We start from the raw sequence: 22,246 nt of genomic DNA, 5'->3' as shown, positions 1-22,246 counted from the left end.
ACAACCACACAACTACTGACCACAACCACAGAACTACTGACCACAGAACTCCTCAGCACAACTACTGACCACAACTAATGACCACAATTACTGACCACAAGTACTGACCACAACTCCTGAACACAATTACTAACCACAACCACACAACTACTGGCCACACAACTACTGAACACAACAACAGACTTTAACTCCTGACCACAACCACACAACTACTGTCCACAACTAGGGCTGTTGCGGTGACTGTATTACCGCCACACCGGCAGTCATGAGTCAAGACCGGAGTAAAATTCCATGTGACCATTGAGTCATGGTAATCTCCTTTTATGTATTCTGGTAGTACCTTAGTCGCTAATGACCATCAGGTCACTAATGGCCTGGTGCTCTATTGTCCTTCCAACCACTCTGACTTCAATGCAAATGCATTCGAAAATCACATACAATACTTATCATCAAAACAGTATTGCGCTTTTTGTTTCAAAGCCTAACACAACAAAATGGACAGTGCATTCTAAGTTGATGATTCATTCAAAACACACATACGCATATTAGCACTTATGCATAAGCATAGGCCTATATACGAGTCCAAGCCTGAAAAAAAAACTGAATTAAAATAATGATTGTGCCGTTATACAATACATAGCCTTCCATATATTATGCACAGGAGAAAAACATAAAACAAAACTGATTTAATATGTATTTGATAAATAATTGGTCTAGCCTATACTTAATTAAACAAATTCTAGTAATCGCCTTTGAGTGTGGACTGTATTATTATTCATACTGGATGAACTGGTTAGATTACGCTATGCTTCAAACTATCTATCGATGATTCTGGCCCTGCGCCAGAATGCGCACTTGCTCCGGAATGGGAAAAATATTCTTTCTGTTTTATTCAGCTAAGTTCAATTATATTCTTCTTACTATGAACTCATATAATATAAACTAATGGGAAGAGACTTACAAGCACATCTTGTCAGCTAAATGAACAAGCCTACATCCTATGGCATGGCACATAGCCAAATAACATACAATAGGCCAAAAATACTGAAATACATTTTCTTCATATCATAATGTTTCTTTAGATCTGCCTAAAATAAATAATGGATTTATTGTGATGGTGTATAAATATATATTAAACTGTTTTAAATACTGAACAAAAATGTAAGAGCAACAACAAGATTTGACTGAATTACAGGTAATTTAAGGAAATCAGCTAAATAAATTCATTAGGGCCTAATCTATGGATTGCACATGACTGGGAATACAGATATGCATCTGTTGGTCACAATTATCTTTAAGAAAGGTAAGGGTGTGGATCTGAAAACCAATCAGTATCTGGTGTTACCACTATTATTCTCATGCAGCATATCTCCATTGCATAGAGTTGATCAGGCTGTTGATTGTGGCCTGTGGAATGTTGTCCCACTCCTCGTCAATGGCTGTGTGAAGTTGCTGGATATTGGTGGGAACTAGAACACTCTGTCATACACGTCAATCCAGAGCATTCCAAATATGCTCTAAAATTACATTACAGGCGGCTGATGGTAGAAAAATGAACATTAAAATCTTTGACAATAGCTGTGGTGGACATTCCTGCAGTCAGCATGCCAATGGCACGCTCCCTCAAAACTTGAGACATCACTGCACATTTTACAGTGGCCTTTATTGTCCCGAGCACAAGGTGCAGATGTGTAATGATCATGCTGTTCAATCATATTATTGATATGCCACACCTGTCAGGTGGATTGATTATCTTGGCAAAGTAGAAATGCTCACCAAAAGGTATGTAAAGAAATTTGTGGCAAAACTTTTAGAGAAATCAACTTATGGAACATTTCTGGGATCTTTTATTTCAGCTCATGAAACATGGGACCAACACTTTACATGTTACGTTCATGTTTTTGTTCAGTGTAGATGTTCCAAAGGTATGCATCAGCGGCTTGTATGCAGCTTGTTTGTGTGGAGGCCTGGAGATGCAAAACATGTTTATGTTAATTAACGGTCAATTACCGTGAGACGATAACAAAGTGTCATGACTGCCACAGCCCTAATCACAAACACTGACCACAACTAATGACCACAACTACTGACCACAACCACACAACTACTGACCACAACTACTGACCACAATTACTAACCGGCATTACTCTACATAAGATTAAAACAATCATGAATGAGCATCATTGAGTTAATATGAATGAGAAAAACTATTGAACAAATGCAATATGTTTTTAGGGAAAGTTTATTTTTCAAACAAATCAAACAGTGTAAACAAGTTAGGCAGTTAAATGTTTCTTGTGTCTTACTTCAATCAGAGTATACACAAACATTTTGTCTTTGTCATCTTCATTGCATTATGAGGGCACTTGTTTGTCATGACATCAGCTTGAGTAAAACATTTTTTACTTCTTCCACTACCACAAAAATACTTTTCAAGAGTTGAAGCAAGCCCCAGAACATTACTTGTAAAGTTACCATTTAGTTATTGTGGGGCTTGTGTGGCAAAAGCCAACACTTAAATCTTCATCATACTTATTATTATTATTATTTAGCACTCAACTCCTCCTACACAGTTTAAGCTAGAAACGCCATTCAAACTTCAAAACATGTAGACTGGTTTGAGTTGCTTGTATTAAACTTTTTTAAACAGGAGGTTAAGGTATACTACCATTAGAATCTGTTTTCATTATGGGGAACAATGAAAAGCCCGCAAAGTGGATTGCAGGCTGATTTTATTTTATGTTAAAGGGACAGTGCACGTTTATCACAATTGTTTGAGTTTATTGGCAGGGTATAAAGCATTTTGGGGAGACAATCCTTTAAAGACTGAATGAGTTACATGAAACATTGAGGAAATTTAAAACAAATTATTTGAGGGTATTATTATAATTATTAGGTTTTGTTTGAAGCGAACGTTTTGGGTTTAAGGGGATTTCAATGTTCCCAGAGACAAGATATCTTAAAGGGGTACACTCACATATGAAATATTATAAGTTTTTATTTTCTGAGTCTTAATTAAATAGGTGAAATCTTTTGATAGAGAAACACTTCTTTGGAGGGGTGGTATGACTTATGACCTCCATTGTAACTTTCCTTTGTGGTCTGATCAGCCTCATTGGAAAGCCATTTGGATGGAGAATATAGGGTCATTTGTAATACTGATATTAAGGTAATTTAATACAAAAAGGCAGTGAAATTTACATTATAGTGTCATATTTTCTCTGATGAATGAGGTGTGAAAATCAGCTAGGATAAGTGTTAATTTATGGTATTTAGGACATATTTTGAGCCAACAGGGCAGGGAAGAAATTGAGATATTTGTGTTTGGTTTTAACACCTGTGTACAGGAGGGCCAGTGTACCTGTGTAACGGGGGAGGGTGTCCGTATGGGGATTACATGATAACCAACTTGGGACAGTTCTGGGATTGGAGAAGAGGGTATCCTTATAGCATAGGGGATCCCACAAAGGTGGATAGGTTTTCCATGATATGGGGGAAACCTGGGAGCACTGTTGAACTCTGTAAAGGTGATGAAATCCTACTAACCATCAAAACTATTAAGCTCTCTGATGCAATCACTTACACCCTCGGACTACAAAGGACCGGGACAGACACGATTGGGTGTGTTTTATATTAAGGTACTGCCAAAACCACAGAGGTCCCAGACGAACCAGGGCCAGACACACTCCTCTACCACCCCTGGATCGAACCTGCCACCACTGTGTTAAAAATCCCATTCAGGAAATTAATGTTAGAGACTATTCAGCTATTGATCAATTAGGCACTGAGACTGGTTTTGATGGTAGGGACAATTTGTGGCTGTCTTATATGAGGTATACAGCTAAGACCCTGAAAAGAAAGGACTGCATGAGTTACATGAAACATTGGTCATGCTAGACCTGTTCTGGCTACACACCCATTTGCTATAGGAGAAGGAGAGGGGTGGTTGTGTATTCTGAGAGGTTTTTACCAGGTTCAGCCCAATTCAACTCTCTGTTCCTCTTTGAGCCTTGTGTTTCCTACAGTACCTCCTCATCGACCCCCTTGGGGTGTTAAGGCATATGGGGGCAATTACAGTTGCATCACGGGTACAGGTAATGGCATTGATTATGGGAGATTGCCTGAAGCTGATTGCAGTAGTAACATAACCATTAATTCCACTTGGCCAGTTACAGGCCTAAACCAAACTAGTGGTCTGGCTGATGTGTGGTGGATATGTGGACCCAAAAGAGTACTGAGACCCATTCTTAGAGGGGACTGGCAAGGTACGTGTGCTCTGACCAGTTTGATAATTCCACTGACCATTGTTGATGTTACTTCTGAACAGCTGTTGGGTTCTTTATCCAGGGGACCTGAAAACATTCCATCCCATGGGAGACATAGACGTAGTGCTCCATGGACAGAGGATGTAGTTGACATACACACTAACCTGTTGGGGGTGCCAGTGGGGGTTCCTCATGAGTTTCAGGCCTTGGGTAGGAATGATGGACTCTGACACTTACTACCTATTATGGGTCCAGCCATAGTGGATGCTAGACAGACTGCATGGATTAATTACATCTACTCTGATCAACAGCGTTTTGTGAATTACCCCCGTGATGCACTCACTGGTATGTCTGAACAGCTTGAGGCCACATCTAGGGTTGCCAGACAGAATAGACTTGCTTTGGATATGCTTCTTGCCAGTCAGGGGGGTGTCTGTAAGATGTTCGGTGAACAATGTTGCACGTATATTCCTAATAACACCAGTCCAGATGGTAGTATATCTAAGGCCCTTAGTGGGCTTGATGCACTATCTGCTGAGATGAGGACCATGGCGGGGGTGGAGGAGTCTGGACTGTTCTCTTGGTTGGGAGCCTGGTTTGGTAAGTACACTAGTATGGTGGTTAATGGATTTCTGACCCTAATTCTTGTATTTTTGTTATTGATGTGTTGTGCTGCTTGCATCATACCGTGTTTTAAGAAGTCTGTTACAGATGTGGTGAAGGCTTCAGGCATGATGCCTTTGCTTGATGCTCCAGTTGGAGATGCTGATACTGAATCAAGCTTTCAGGGGAGGATGGGGCTGACTGAGGATGACCCCTGGTTTGCTGTGGGTGAGGTCGTGGAATGATAACTTCTTAAATACATAACGTGTACGATATAACTTGTCCTCTCTTATGTGAAGGTTTAGAGTCCCTGGGTGGCAAGGAGCCCACCTGGTACAGGATAGGAGTAGCTGAGAAGACCAGATGGTTTATAATAATGCTTTGCTCTGCTTTACTCTGTTTTCCATGACCAAATTTTTATCCTATATCTTACATGTCAATAAACAATAAAGTTGTATCCTGTTTTTGCTAAGTGACACCCTTATGGGTGTCAAAAGGGGGAGACAAAATCATATATCACTTGTCGATTTTTTTTCTATTTTTCTTGGTTGATTTTTTCTTTTCTGTTTTTCTGTAAAAAATAATAATAATAATAATAATGTTTTATTAATAATAAACTTTTTATTATTTTCATGAAATGCTATTAACATATTACTATGTTGGGACCGCTGAAATAAAGGATAATGAGTGACACCCTTGTGGGTGTCAAAAGGGGGAATCAAAAACTCCAGTTTATATATATGTTAATCAACAAAGGGACGTGCATCACTTCATATATTCACAAAATAAAGGTTTAAAGTTCCTGGGTTCATCAGCAACCTAGTATATCGGATGGTGTGGTTACACCCCTTGGGGGTGTAAAAAGGGGGTTTCTGTGTTATGCACTATAGCCCGTTACCATATATGTGATTGAATATTATCTGCTGTTGGCTTGTGTGGATGCATGTATGTGTTATGCAACATAGCTGACTTGAAACATTGTTAACAGTTTCAAGGTCATGGGCCTTTCTCATGATGGAAAAATACAGAAGACAGGAACTGTTCAATGAGTTGGGGGGAGGCACATTCAGAGCGGGATGTTGCGAGAACAAGCGGTCTTTTGTTAGATAACAGGAGCCAGGTGCGAGATAACGGTATGCAGCATGAGAGCATGGATGTTCTTCACAGCAACAGTTACATCTATCAACAGAAGCGCCAAGAGGCGGGTACCCGCCTGAGCACCTGCAATAAGCTGAGCAAGTTTAAACCACGCCCAGTCTCTACTCTGACAGGCCGGCTCGGAAGCCGGAACTACTACTGTCATCAGGGTATATTATAATATTTTTGTCAGGAACAAGTCAGTTCTCTGTTTTTTCCCTGCGAGGTGGGACAGAGAGCCCGTATATACGAAAATTGCATTTACCACTTATTGATTAGCTAATAAAAAATACATAGTATACAATCGGTGACTCATTGTCATATTTATCCTGATACCAGATTTGAATTGACGCAATTCTAACAATGGCCAAAATATCATATCACTGTATTTTGCAAATGTTTGACTGTATGACAGTATTTATTGTTTCTGAATGATACAAGTTGTAAATATGCCCTAGGATGGCAACAAATTAATTCTAAAAAAAAAAAAAAAAAATATATATATTTTTTTTTTTATACAACAAATCAATACATAAAGCACACGAGGGAACACAAGCATACATAGATTACAAACAATGGACAATCGAGCTAGGGGGTACAATATCACATTACAATTACACAAGGACCTTAAGGGACATGCATATACTTACAATTCTAACAGCTTTTTTGTTAGGAGAGCATTTAACCGTCTTAAAATACAGTTCAATTTCTTTTTGTAGGGTACGAAAATGTGGTTTTCTGTTTGTAAATTTACATTTGTGTATATGAAATTTGGCCAAAAGAATAATGAAATTAATTACATAAAAATGATTCCGCTTATTTCTATTGTATGTAAAGAATCCAAACAGTACATCTCTCCACAATAGTGTAAAATCTTCATAAATGTGTTCAATTATAAACCTACTGATGTCTTGCCACAGTTTTCTTACATGCATACAATGCCAAAAAAGATGCACAACTGTTTCTGGGTGGTCGTTACAAAAGGAACAATTTGAGTTGATGTTTTCCTTAAACTTCTTCATATAGTGGTTGGCAGGATAATATTTATGAATAATTTTAAAGGAAACTTCCTTAATTTTGTTAACAAGTAGGTATGTTTGTGGCAACATCCAAACTTTTTCCAACAGATATTATCAATAAATCCATTCCAATAAGGCATGACATAAGGTATAGATACAACATCCTGCTGAAACAAAGATCGTATCGCTCTGTTGTTGAATGGACCAAAAGAGAAACAAATCTTTCCTACTGATGAGTCAACAGGGTCAATAGAAGGTAGGTTCTGAGGGTCAGGTCTTGACATGTTCCTGAATAACATAGCAACACCTGAGGGAATGGCATCTAAAACAATTGCAAAATCTTTAGGTGTTACAGGGACCTTGTAAAGTGATAAGAATTCTTTATAACTGAGTAAAAAACCCTCTGCATTTACCAGTTGGCTCACCAATAGGATATTATTTCTGAACCAATATTCTAAAAACAGAGAGGTATTTTTATACAATATATCCCGATTATTCCATATATAATATCTGTGTGGAGAAAAATTGTGTTTATAAATTAAGGACCATGACAAGAAAACCTGCCGATGAAAAGCAGAAAGTTTCACTGGAACTTTGTCAATATTATAATTGCAAAACAACATGAAGTTAAGGCCACCAAAAGTAGAGAAGACATGATGAGGAATAAAATTCCAGATAGAAGTGGGTCTTCTTAGGAATTGATTTATCCAATTGATCTTGAAAGTATTATTTAAAGTAGTAAAATCCAGAAAATTCAGTCCACCATTCTCATAAGTGTTCATTACAACAGTTTTCCTAATGTAATGGGTACGGTTTCTCCAAAGAAAGTTGAAAAGCATCTGGTCTATCTCCTTGCTTATTTTACAGTCAAGATATAAAGATAGAGCACCATATGTTAGTCTAGAGATACCTTCAGCCTTGATTATTAGGACTCTACCTTTTAAAGATAAGTCCCTCTGTAGCCATTGATTTAGTTTCTTCTGGGTTTTTTTAATAAGAGGGTTAAAATTTAGTAAGCCTCTAGACTTCTGATCCTTTGTAATGGTTATGCCTAAATATGTAAGTTCTTCTTTTACTGGAATACCATAATATGAAGGTATCACACAATCTTTGACAGCCATGAGTTCACATTTCTTAATGTTAAGATATAGACCAGACGCTTTGGAAAAGGATTGTATCACATTGATCGATATGGGAATTTGGTTAGCGTCTTTCAGAAAAAGTGTAGTATCGTCAGCCAGCTGGCTTATAATAATTTCTTTACCAGCTATGGAAATACCTTGTACAGGACTATTATTTAAAGAATTTGCAAGAAGTTGGGTGATTAATAAAAACAGGTACGGAGAGATAGGACAACCTTGCCTAATTCCTCTCTTTAACTCAAATCTAGGTGAGGTGCCATATTTCAATTTGATAGAGCTGTTACCATTTGCATAGAGAGTCTTAATAGCCTTACAGAAAAAATCCCCAAAGCCAAGTCTCTCAAGGGAGTGGAAGAGAAACTGATGCTCTACTGTGTCAAATGCTTTATAAAAATCTAAAAATAATATGAAGCTATCCTCAGTTATTAGGTCTGAGTAGTCAAGTACGTCTAATACTAGTCTGACATTGTTAGAAATATGTCTGTTCCTCATGAAGCCAGACTGTGTTTCATCAATGATTGCATCCAAAACTTCTTTAATTCTTTTTGCAAGTAGTGAGGCTAATATCTTATAGTCATTATTAAGAAGACAAATTGGACACCAGTTATCAATGAGCAGCACTTCTTTTTTAGGCTTAGGTATCAGTGTTATTAACCCCTGACTCATTGTAGGAGGGAGAACATTGTTTTTAATACTCTCTAAAAAGACTTCAAATAGGAAGAGAGCTACTTGTTCAGAAAATAATTTGTAAAATTCTGATGTAATTCCATCAACACCTGGTGATTTATTGTTCTTTAGATGTTTAATAGACTCTATAATCTCTTCAACTTTGATGGGTTCATCACACTGTTTAGATTCTATATCACTGATAGAGTGAACATTATTCAGTGAGTTAAAAAACATATCTGTGGACTCCTGACAGTACGTAGAGCTATACAATTTTCTGTAAAAATTGCTGCAGTATTTAGCGATTAATTTTTGGTCATCTGTAATAACACCATCAATGTTTAACTTATGGACACCTCAAATTTAAAGAGCTCCCAGTTCTTGCAATAATATTTTTCTTCACAAGCCCTTTCCCAAAAGTGTGAGAGCAGATCTTTAACCTCAAATGTAACTATATCATTATTTAATAATGAGCTATTTAGCTTCCAGTAGGATGCTCTACCAGGGTTCGTATCAGGGGTAAATATTTTGATATCAATGTAAATAGCCTTATGGTCTGTGAGGGGAGTAGTACAAATATTTGTAGTAACACACTCACTATCAATACATTTGGATATAAGCCAAAAATCTATTCTGGATTGTCTGGAGCCTGTTTTGTTACTCCAAGTGAATGATCTTTCGGCCGGAAACCTCTCTCTCCATATCTCAGTAAGATCAAACTTTTCCATAAAAAGTATTAAACCCAAATTCTGATTGGTTGGCCTACCTGGGGGCCATCTATCAGTTGAATTATCTATTGTAATGTTAAAGTCCCCTCCTATCAATAATAACGAATTGGGAAATTTAGATAGCCAATGAAGTATATGTTTCTCTATAGATTCAAGCAACTCATCATTCTCATGTTTGGTGTTGTACCCGTAGAAGTTTACAGTAATGAGTGTAATGTCATTGTAACTGATCACAAGACAAATAAAGTGACCAAAGGGGTCACATTCCGAGTGTAGAATATTACCACCAAAGGTATTTTTCATTGTAGTGACACCAGCAGAGCGTTCAGATCCATGGGAAAGCCAAATATCGTTGCCCCACTGTGACCTCCAGAAGTTGGCATCAGCAGAAATTGAGTGAGACTCTTGAAAAAAGCAAAAATCTGTTCGAAATTGTTTAGCAAATAAAAATAAGGCCTTGCGCTTCACACTGTTTCGTAACCCCCTAGCATTAAGAGATAATATAGACAAAGACAAAACAACAAAGATTATATAAAAGTATAAACTGTAGTAGAAACTATTACACTCAACGGAACGACTTGATTAGTGTAGTGTCAACAACGCAGCCAATGCCAACTAGCCTACTTAGTCAACAACGCAGCCTCTGCCAGCTAGCCTACTTCAGCAGTACTGTATCATTTTAATCATTTTAGTCAATAAGATTCTTGCTACGTAAGCTTAACTCTCTGAACACTCGTGACGTGTAGTCCACTTGTCATTCCAATCTCCTTTGCATTAGCGTAGCCTCTTGTGTAGCCTGTCAACTATGTGTCTGTCTATCCCTGTTCTCTCCTCTCTGCACAGACCATACAAACGCTCCACACCGCGTGGCCGCGGCCACCCTAATCTGGTGGTCCCAGCGCGCACGACCCACGTGGAGTTCCAGGTCTCCGGTAGCCTCTGGAACTGCCGATCTGCGGCCAACAAGGCAGAGTTCATCTCCGCCTATGTCTCCCTCCAGTCCCTCGACTTCTTGGCACTGACGGAAACATGGATCACCACAGACAACACTGCTACTCCTACTGCTCTCTCTTCGTCTGCCCACGTGTTCTCGCACACCCCGAGAGCTTCTGGTCAGCGGGGTGGTGGCACCGGGATCCTCATCTCTCCCAAGTGGTCATTCTCTCTTTCTCCCCTTACCCATCTGTCTATCGCCTCCTTTGAATTCCATGCTGTCACAGTTACCAGCCCTTTCAAGCTTAACATCCTTATCATTTATCGCCCTCCAGGTTCCCTCGGAGAGTTCATCAATGAGCTTGATGCCTTGATAAGCTCCTTTCCTGAGGATGGCTCACCTCTCACAGTTCTGGGCGACTTTAACCTCCCCACGCCTACCTTTGACTCATTCCTCTCTGCCTCCTTCTTTCCACTCCTCTCCTCTTTTGACCTCACCCTCTCACCTTCCCCCCTACTCACAAGGCAGGAAATACGCTCGACCTCATCTTTACTAGATGCTGTTCTTCCACTAACCTCGTTGCAACTCCCTCCAAGTCTCCGACCACTACCTTGTATCCTTTTCCCTCTCGCTCTCATCCAACACTTCCCACACTGCCCCTACTCGGATGGTATCGCGCCGTCCCAACCTTCGCTCTCTCTCCCCGCTACTCTCTCCTCTTCCATCCTATCATCTCTTCCCTCTGCTCAAACCTTCTCCAACCTATCTCCTGATTCTGCCTCCTCAACCCTCCTCTCCTCCCTTTCTGCATCCTTTGACTCTCTATGTCCCCTATCCTCCAGGCCGGCTCGGTCCTCCCCTCCCGCTCCGTGGCTCGACGACTCATTGCGAGCTCACAGAACAGGGCTCCGGGCAGCCGAGCGGAAATGGAGGAAAACTCGCCTCCCTGCGGACCTGACATCCTTTCACTCCCTCCTCTCTACATTTTCCTCTTCTCTCTCTGCTGCTAAAGCCACTTTCTACCACTCTAAATTCCAAGCATCTGCCTCTAACCCTAGGAAGCTCTTTGCAACCTTCTCCTCCCTCCTGAATCCTCCTCCCCCTCCCCCTCCTCCCTCTCTGCAGATGACTTCGTCAACCATTTTGAAAAGAAGGTCGACGACATCCGATCCTCGTTTGCTAAGTCAAACGACACCGCTGGTTCTGCTCACACTGCCCTACCCTGTGCTCTGACCTCTTTCTCCCTCTCTCTCCAGATGAAATCTCGCGTCTTGTGACGGCCGGCCGCCCTACAACCTGCCCGCTTGACCCTATCCCCTCCTCTCTTCTCCAGACCATTTCCGGAGACCTCCTCCCTTACCTCACCTCGCTCATCAACTCATCCCTGACCGCTGGCTACGTCCCTTCCGTCTTCAAGAGAGCGAGAGTTGCACCCCTTCTGAAAAAACCTACACTCGATCCCTCCGATGTCAACAACTACAGACCAGTATCCCTTCTTTCTTTTCTCTCCAAAACTCTTGAACGTGCCGTCCTTGGTCAGCTCTCCCGCTATCTCTCTCAGAATGACCTTCTTGATCCAAATCAGTCAGGTTTCAAGACTAGTCATTCAACTGAGACTGCTCTTCTCTGTATCACGGAGGCGCTCCGCACTGCTAAAGCTAACTCTCTCTCCTCTGCTCTCATCCTTCTAGACCTATCGGCTGCCTTCGATACTGTGAACCATCAGATCCTCCTCTCCACCCTCTCCGAGTTGGGCATCTCCGGCGCGGCCCACGCTTGGATTGCGTCCTACCTGACAGGTCGCTCCTACCAGGTGGCGTGGCGAGAATCCGTCTCCACACCACGTGCTCTCACCACTGGTGTCCCCCAGGGCTCTGTTCTAGGCCCTCTCCTATTCTCGCTATACACCAAGTCACTTGGCTCTGTCATAACCTCACATGGTCTCTCCTATCATTGCTATGCAGACGACACACAATTAATCTTCTCCTTTCCCCCTTCTGATGACCAGGTGGCGAATCGCATCTCTGCATGTCTGGCAGACATATCCGTGTGGATGACGGATCACCACCTCAAGCTGAACCTCGGCAAGACGGAGCTGCTCTTCCTCCCGGGAAGGACTGCCCGTTCCATGATCTCGCCATCACGGTTGACAACTCCATTGTGTCCTCCTCCCAGAGCGCTAAGAACCTTGGCGTGATCCTGGACAACACCCTGTCGTTCTCAACTAACATCAAGGCGGTGGCCCGTTCCTGTAGGTTCATGCTCTACAACATCCGCAGAGTACGACCCTGCCTCACACAGGAAGCGGCGCAGGTCCTAATCCAGGCACTTGTCATCTCCCGTCTGGATTACTGCAACTCGCTGTTGGCTGGGCTCCCTGCCTGTGCCATTAAACCCCTACAACTCATCCAGAACGCCGCAGCCCGTCTGGTGTTCAACCTTCCCAAGTTCTCTCACGTCACCCCTGCTCCTCCGCTCCCTCCACTGGCTTCCAGTTGAAGCTCGCATCCGCTACAAGACCATGGTGCTTGCCTACGGAGCTGTGGGGAACGGCACCTCAGTACCTCCAGGCTCTGATCAGGCCCTACACCCAAACAAGGGCACTGCGTTCATCCACCTCTGGCCTGCTCGCCTCCCTACCACTGAGGAAGTACAGTTCCCGCTCAGCCCAGTCAAAACTGTTCGCTGCTCTGGCCCCCCAATGGTGGAACAAACTCCCTCACGACGCCAGGACAGCGGAGTCAATCACCACCTTCCGGAGACACCTGAAACCCCACCTCTTTAAGGAATACCTAGGATAGGATAAAGTAATCCCTCTCACCCCCCCTCCCCCTGAAAAGATGTAGATGCACTACTGTTCCACTGGAGGTCATAAGGTGAATGCACCAATTTGTAAGTCGCTCTGGATAAGAGCGTCTACTAAATGACTTAAATGTAATGTTAAATGTAGTAGGATGAGTCAAAGACGTAGGAGCAGTGAACGTAAACGATAAGGAACCGAGATCTGCACCATTTAAGTCAATTTAAAGTGAAAATAGCTTATTCCATAACCTTTGAAATTCAACTCAACTGGAAATTATGTTCAAGACCAAACCAAGGGTTCTTGTGGTAAGAGAGACTAAAAACCCTCTTTAGTGTAATCAGGAACTATTCTGAGAAATAAAACAAATAATAATTAAAATAAAAGGGTACCTACTATTTTAAGTACATATGAAATCTGATCATAAAATAATTGAATAACAAAATGTTTTACATATAAACGTTCCTAAGACCTTCTGTGGAAATAAGTATTAATAACTAAATAGAACAATAACCGTGTAAAGTCAGAGCAGACCTGTATGCCATTTAAAACAGTATCTTAGTTACTGTATATATAAAACAGAAATTCAGCTTTCAATCTTCTTCGTAAGTTTATAAACAAAATAGGACTTCTGGTCATACAAGAACAAACTAATGAATTGAAATACCTGAGTATTCCTTTAAAATAGTCACCTGATGCTTGACAGGTAAACCACATAAGGAAAATGAGAATAGCATGGCTGAAACCATCAACCTGTTCCTTCTGGTGAGATTTTAGGGAGGAATATGGATTTCTGAACCGTTGATGAAACCTCGTCCTCCGACGAAGTAAGCAGCCTTCCCCTCACTTCGTGCTATCTTGATCGTTGGCCACAACTTGTTCCTTCTTTCTATGTCCTCCGGGCTGAGATGCTCGGCGAAACGCATACCATGGCTCTGAAGGAAGGCGTTCTTCCTAGCAGCTTTCCAGACAGCATCCCTATAGAATCTGGTAGTGAATAGGATGATGATACCCCTGGGTCTTGAATCGCTTTGCTGTTGCTTCTTGCCGAGGCGATGTACAACGTCGATGGTATCACCAACTTTGTTCTTCTCTTGCAGGCAAAACTTCTTGGAAGATACGGATAGCCTCTCCTCGCACATCTTCATTCTCCACCTCTGGCAAGCCGTAGAGTCTCAGGTTCCATTTTCTTGTGTATTGTTCCAGATCAGTGAGACGTCTATGGTAGACATTGTTATTCTTTTCCACCCTTTCCACATTTTTTTCAACTTTTGTCACTCTCGTTTTCACATCATTAATTTCACCACATGCAAACTCCACAGTCTTTTTCAAGCCTTCGATAACCATGGTGTTCGCGGCTACCATTTTCTCAATGGCGTCACACCTGGAGTTGATGAGTAAGGAGAGGGTAGCCACGATGTCAGAGTTCATGTTGGGTTTTTTGGAGGGTGGAGGTTTGCACGGAGTAACCGGTAAAGAGGGGAATTCGACATCTTCAGCATTCGAAAGCATGATATTATCCATAGGCCAAGTGTAGTTATGGCAGTTGTCTATAAGCACGTTTCTCTCTTGTTGATTAGCAATAGAACGGCTAACTTTTTCCTTTCTTTTTTTGTCACGACTTTGCATGGACATGCTGAAATAAATTATCCAATTATCATTCCAGTCACAGGAAAGGTCTTATATCTTGAACAAATAAAGATAATGACTAAACTTTTTTTTTTTTTTAAACAATTTTCACAATCTTTCTGAAGTTTGGTACGGAGCTCGGTAAAAAAGCGTCTGTTCAAGCAGCCATCTTGGCCAATCTCAAATTAATTCTAAGTGATTTTGCAAATGTTTGACTGTATGACAGTATTTGATGTTTCTGAATGATACAAGTTGTAAATATGCCCTAGGATGGCAACAAATGAATTCTAAGTGATTTTAATGTGTTTTCTCCATTCTGATTGCTTTACTGTTCAACCAAAAATAATAGGACAAAACTGACAGTGAAGAAGTCCTATTTATAGAACATTGAATAGGAATCAAAATCCTATTTTTTAGCTTGTTACTCGGCCAATGCTTACCATTTGCAGAGTTATTTGTTCAATTCCGGCACTAACACTGTGTCTTGTTTCTTTTGTCTTAATATGCCTCCATTTCGCAAAAAATAAAATTAAATAACGTTTCCTTGACAGAAGTATTATTCTCTGACCTATTTGACTGCAGTTCTTACGTTCGCCACTAGGGTTAGTTGCCCAATTTCTTGGGGTCTTACCTCCCAAATTGTTTGACTTCTTGGTATTGCAAGCAAACTTCCTCAGTTCTCAGCTAAAGGCAGTTCTTTCTGGACATAAAAATGGATGAGTGCCATCCTTTTTGGAGTTGTTACTGAATTTTTTAAGATAACAAATGAAACATTAAAATGCTTTTATATAAGGTGAAGTGTAAATTCAAACCTGTCCACGAATGAATACCTGTATAGTTAATTTACGGTTTAACGCCCAGCCAGTGTATTTGACAAATAGACTTGACTTTAATTTTGTGATGTGTATAGCTACCTAGCTAATGTTAGGCCTACTCATTTGTGTATCAATGGTTAACGTTTTTCCAAAATGTATTGAAAGATAACAATTTAACAAATGTTTATTTTTTGTATTTTTTGTGAATGTATAATGTGAAAGTGGGTTTAGATGTTTGAAAAAGTAGCATTGTATAGCCTAATGTTAATATTACTAGCTCCTTTCAGGGAAACAAATATGTGTTTTACCAGTTTGTCCGGTATGCACAACCATAGTTTGGCAATTGGATGTTTGATAGTAACAACACAGAGTAACGGTATGTTTTCTAAAGAAGCCTAAAGATTATTTTCGTGTTGACTACTGCAGCTGGTGTAGCAAATTAGCAATAATGTTAGCTAGCATTTTCCAGCTAGCATTTTCACCACTTAGTACGCATGCCTTGACGCCTTCGCCACGGCAAGGTTCTCAAATTTATGAGGTGGGAGAGTGAGTATTGTAGGTTCGTAAAAATGATCGGGAGTTTTTCAGACATAGACACACACACAACTGCAGTACACATTGTCAGGACACCCTGAGAGATGCTGTTCATTCCCGGGTAAGTTTTTTGTGAATATTCAACCCAATCACATCGGGTTTACAGACCCGTTCATATCGTCTGAACACCAGCCCATTCGTTTCCCAATGTTCACACTGGGTGTGCCGAAGCTGTGTATGTGTGACACGCCTTGATCATTTCTGAAAACAGTTAGTTTGAGGGAAAGTGATCTGGAATGTTTAACCCAGAAACATGTCTTTTCATGCAGTGAGGATATCCCAGGTTTAAGAACAATGCATTGTGTAAAGGTCTATACCACAAATCAGCTACTTTGATCACTTTCCCAACAAGTTAGACAAAAACTTAGAGCATATGAAATCTTCTCTAGTCTACTTCTCTGCTTTTCAAATCTAAAATCTTCCACTACCACAAAAATACTTTTAAAGAATTAAAGCAGGTCTCACAATTTTTTTCATGGAAAATTACCATTTAGTTTGACGCTCTTTTTTTTCTAGCTTTATTTACAAACGGGTGCCTCACCTCCCTATTTCCTTGTGGATGTCATAGTAGTCAGTCAGCCGGCGCATCTTCCTGAGAACGGTCTCGTCGTCCTCCATTGTATCCTCCTTGTCTTCTTTAACTGCAAGGTATCACAGAAGTGAGGACACAATTACAATGTAGCCTAATTACAGGCCCACATTTCATAGTATTCTGGCCTGTGTTAATCACATTCCCAACTGCTAATCTGTATGTGGCCTAGGATGTGGATATATATCTCATCATTCGTCTACTTTGAGGTCTGAAAACATCAGACGACTATGCCTCTGTGTCAATACTGGAATGCATATTTGATTGAATGGTACCCCAAGGCTTACCTGTGCGCACGGTGAGCTCAGCCTTACAGGACACAGAACCAGCCAGGTTCTTGGCTGTGCAGGTATACACCCCTGAATCTTCTGGACTTGTGTTGAGCAGCACAAGGGAGCATTCGTTGTCATCATACACAAAGGTGATGTGACTACTCTCGCACAACAATGTATCATCCTAAAACAAAGTAACAATATGTCACTCTAGAATTAATCACATTTCATGAAAATAAACATGCTTTAAAGGAAATTCTGCCAATTTTCAACCTCGTATTCATTATCTCCAGCACCAAACCATTGTCTACTTTTGGGAAAATAGTGCATTTATATGATCTGTTGGAAAAAAAGGTAAGAAAGGTCCTAAAAAATGCTTCTCTTTGAAATCATAGAGTAGGATTAAAAGAAAACAAAAACTGTGATTTTCAAATCTTACAATGAGTTTCTAGCCATAAGGAGGGTATTTTCTTGCTCCCCACATTACCAAGAATCTCATAGTGTTTAAAAATCACAGATTTTAAAATGTTTTAACTTTTGATGATGTCATTGAGTAGAACTTTTCAACTTTATATTTATTTCTACAAAACAGAAATGTGCAATTTTCTCATATGTAGACAATGGAATTGTGATGGAGAATGAAAATAAGGTTGAAAGTGGTGCTCATAAAGCTCATAAAGGCCTCAGAAAGCCTTCACAAAGCCTTCAGAAACACGACATAAATGTCACAAATAATCTACAACAGTATGTCATGCTTTATAAAGGATTCATAAATGCGGCATAACTGTGTGACATAACAAACAACGTCAAATGTGACAATGTTGAATGTCGAATGTGACATTATTTCAAAAATGAAAAACTGTAAGCAATTAAAACATAATTATATACCACCACCTATAAGGGAGCTTGGCGAGTGGGAGGGCAAAGGGGCAGGTACTCGGGCACATGTACTGTAGACCCTTATCTGTGTACATGCCTGCATGGCTACTTCAATAGTTATTTCGAATAATTTTGGTGACTTCACAGCAATTGCTAATGTTAGCATAAGCTAGCTAGCTATATCAATACGAAATGTAGCTAGCTACAGTACCAGTAAAAATATAGGACACACCTAACGTAAACTCGTACATCGCCTTGGTCCGTACAATTGCCCTTATTTTAACGCCCCAAAAACATAATACTTCCAGAGCAACTGTAATGTCAATACCATTGTAAAGCACAATTTCTCCCTTTTCCAACAAAATCAATTACATGACCTAAACGCTGCCCATTTCGGCATAATTCAAGCAGGCAATGAGCCCCGTCGGGTCTTTTTTTAAATTACGGGTGGGGAAGCAAAACTAATGCGTGGTAGTGAAAAGGAGAGGAGATGTGTGGGAAAACTGCTTTTTTTCACTCGATCTGTCCAACTTATCACCTTATCGCCTCTAAAATGTAAATAAAACACTATAAAGAGTTTATATAATGTGTCATTACATACCTATCTGAAGGTTTGTGTCGAATTTGAATCGGGTTTATAAGGGCTAAAGTGCTAAAGTGATCTTAGAAGTAAACAGCGGCTTTGAGAATGATGATCGCATGCAGTGATGACGCAAAAAATGACTAGGTTTCCCCCCTTACCCCCGGCACTGTCCATTTCTTGTTTTTAAAGGATGATAGAAGTGCTACACCTGGTGGAGAGAGATTGTAAGACAGAAATAGTTGCTTTATGTGTGCTGTACGTTACGACATGAGACGTCAAGATGTAACGGAGGGTAAGTTTTTTAAACTTTTCTCCAATACTATAGAGCCATTACCATGTCTAGCAACGCTTGAATAGAAACCTAGTTCACACCCCCGATTTTGACGTCAACACAGTCGCTACAATCCCATTTGTTTTCTTTGTAGCCTTGTTTGAATGTTGCGGTTGCGCACATTTGTACGGAATGGGGTGAGTTTGCATTACTCATTCCAGGGTTTTTCTTTATTTTTACTATTTTCTACATTGTAGAATAATAGTGAAGACATCAAAACTATGAAATAACACATATGGAATCATGTAGTAACCAAAAGAGGGTTAAACAAATGAAAATGTATGTTATATTTGAGATTCTTCAAAGTAGCTGCCCTTTGCCTTGATAACAGCTTTGCACACTCTTGGCATTCTGTCAACCAGCTTCGTGGCGTAGTCACCTGGAATGCACCTTTGTGGAATTTATTTCCTTCTTAATGCGTTTCAGCCAATCATTTGGGTTGTGACAATGTAGGGGTGGTATACAGAAGATAGCTGTAAATGGGAAAACTAGACACAGTACCCCCCCCCCCCAAGGTGCGGACTCCGGCCGCAAAACCTGAACCTACAGGGGAGGGTCTGGGTGGGCATCTGTCCGCGGTGGCGGCTCTGGTGCAGGACATGGACCCCACTCCACCATAGTCTTTGTCCACTTTAGTCTCCCCCTAGGAACGGCGACCCTCGCAGCCGACCCTGACCTGGGATCCCTAATAAATGGGCCCACAGAACTGAGGGACACCTCTGGACTAAACAAACTCCTCCGGACAGAGGGGCAGCTCCGGACTGAGAGGTAGCTCAGGACTGAGGGGCAGCTCAGGACTGAGGGGCAGCTCAGGACTGAGAGGTAGCTCAGGACTGAGAGATAGCTCAGGCTGGTTGACGGCTCTGGCGGCTTCTGGCTGACTGACGGCTCTGGCGGCTCCTGGCTGGCTGACGGCTCTGGCGGCTCCTGGCTGACTGGTGGCTCTGGCGGCTCCTTGCAGACTGGCGGCTCTGGCGGCTCCTTGCAGACTGGTGGCAGACTCTAACAGCTCTGGACAGGTGGGAGACTCTAGCAGCTCTGGACAGGCGGGAGACTCTAGCAGCTCTGGACAGGCGGGAAACTCTAGCAGCTCTGGACAGGCTGGAGACTCTAGCAGCTCTGGACAGGCGGGAGACTCTAGCACCTCTGGACAGACGGGAGACTCTAGCAGCTCTGGACAGGCGGGAGACTCTAGCAGCTCTGGACAGGCGGGAGACTCTAGCAGCTCTGGAAAGACGAGGCACACTGTAGGCCTGGTGCGTGGTGCCGGCACTGTTGGTACTGGGCCAAGGACACGCAACTCAGGGCGAGTGCGGGGAGGAGGAACAGGGAGTACTGGGCTCTGGACACTCACAGGAAGCCTGGTGCGGGGGGCTGCAACCGGAGGGCTGGTGCGTGTAGGTGGCACTGGATAGACCGTACCGTGCAGGTGCACTGGAGCTCTTGAGCAACCTGCCCAACCCAACCTGCTCCCGGTCGCCCTGCCAGTGCGGCGAGGTGGAATAGCCCGCACTGGGCTGTGCTGGCGAACCCGGGGACACCATGCGTAAGGCTGGTGCCATCTATGCCGGCACAAGGAGATGCAATGGAGACCAGATGCGCAGAGCTGGCTTCATGGCACCTGGCTCGATGCCCACTCTAGCCCGGCCGATACAAGGAGCTGGTATGTACCGCACCGGGCTATGCACCCGCACTGGAGACATCGTGTGCTCCACAGCATAACTCGGTGCCTGTCCAGTCTCTCTCGCTCTCCGGTAAGCACAGGAAGTTGGCGCAGGTCTCCTACCTGGCTTCGCCACACTCCCTGTGTGGCCTCCCCCCAAGAAATTTTTGGGGCTGCCTCTCGGGCTTCCTACCGCGCCGCCGTGCTGACTCCATTCGCCGGTATCCCTCCTCACACTGCTCCAGAGAATCACACGCGGGCTCCGGCACTCTCCCTGGGTCGACCGCCCACCTGTCTATCGCCTCCCAAGTAGTGACACAGTCCAGGTCTCGCTCCCATGTCCAGAAATCCTGACTTCGCTGCTGCTGCCCATTACCACGCCGCTTGGTTCTTTTGTGGTGGCTGGTTCTGTAACGGTTTTCTTCTGTGGACGAAGGATCGGACCAAAGTGCAGCGTCGTTAGAGTGCATCCGCACTGCTCGCATCCGCACTTCGGTCTGCACTTCGGTCTGCAGGTAGTATAACTTTTCATTACATTTCATTACATTTCATTATAGTACAACGGTTTGATTTGTCTAATCTTAGCAATTTCTTCTTAGCTAGCTACATAGCCGTCTTTGTATCAAAGATAATTGCGTAATTATCGTATTTCGCCGTCCTAACGTATCTGCCCAGCAGCTAGCCAGCTAGCTAACGCCCACCGTCTACATAGCTAGCTACATAGCCGTCTCTGTATCAAAGATAATTGTGTAGATAATTGTGTAGTCTAGAGCGATTTTCTAGGTTACCTAGCCAGCTATTGTCGTTCTTTTAACGCAACATAACGTAATCAACACTGCTAGCTAGCTAGCCAGCTAGCCCCTGAATCAACAACGCAGCCAGCTATTTGTCGTCCTTAACGTAGGAGACACTGCTAGCTAGCCAACAGCTAGCCAACGTCTACCGATTAGAACTCAACAACCCGGTCGCATTCCGCCTCGCTCCACAGGTAGTATCACATTTTCATTTCATTTCATTACAGTACAACGGTTTGATTTGTTTGATCGTAGCTAGCTACATAGCTAGCTACATAGCCGTCTTTGTATCAAAGATAATTGTGTAGTCTAGAGCGATTTTCTAGGTTACCTAGCCAGCTATTGTCATTCTTTTAACGCAACGTAACGTAATCAACACTGCTAGCTAGCCAGCTAGCCCCCGAATCAACAACGCAGCCACTGCCAGCTAGCCTACAAAGTCAACAACGCAGCCACTGCCAGCTAGCCTACTTCAGCAGTACTGTATCATTTTTAATCATTTTAGTCAATAAGATTCTTGCTACGTAAGCTCAACTTTCTGAACATTCGAGACGTGTAAGTCCACTTGTCATTCCAATCTCCTTTGCATTAGCGTAGCCTCTTCTGTAGCCTGTCAACTATGTGTCTGTCTATCCCTGTTCTCTCCTCTCTGCACAGACCATACAAACGCTCCACACCGCGTGGCCGCGGCCACCTAATCTGGTGGTCCCAGCGCGCACGACCCACGTGGAGTTCCAGGTCTCCGGTAGCCTCTGGAACTGCCGATCTGCGGCCAACAAGGCAGAGTTCATCTCAGCCTATGC

General features: G+C 42.3%; 1 protein-coding gene across 1 annotated transcript in view; it reads right to left on the bottom strand.

Annotated features, from left to right (window-relative positions):
- LOC115101006 (striated muscle preferentially expressed protein kinase-like) overlaps positions 1-22,246 on the bottom strand; it is a 180,625-nt gene that overhangs the window by 34,360 nt on the left and 124,019 nt on the right. Inside the window, 2 exon segments of the mRNA XM_065023552.1 lie at positions 16,874-16,973; positions 17,209-17,377. Coding sequence (XP_064879624.1) covers positions 16,874-16,973; positions 17,209-17,377 — 269 coding nt within the window.

The sequence above is a fragment of the Oncorhynchus nerka genome, linkage group LG1, assembly GCF_034236695.1.
Source record: "Oncorhynchus nerka isolate Pitt River linkage group LG1, Oner_Uvic_2.0, whole genome shotgun sequence".
NCBI lineage: Eukaryota > Metazoa > Chordata > Actinopteri > Salmoniformes > Salmonidae > Oncorhynchus > Oncorhynchus nerka.
The sequence above is the reverse complement of the archived record's forward strand: the minus strand, read 5'-3'. Positions and strand labels throughout refer to the sequence as shown.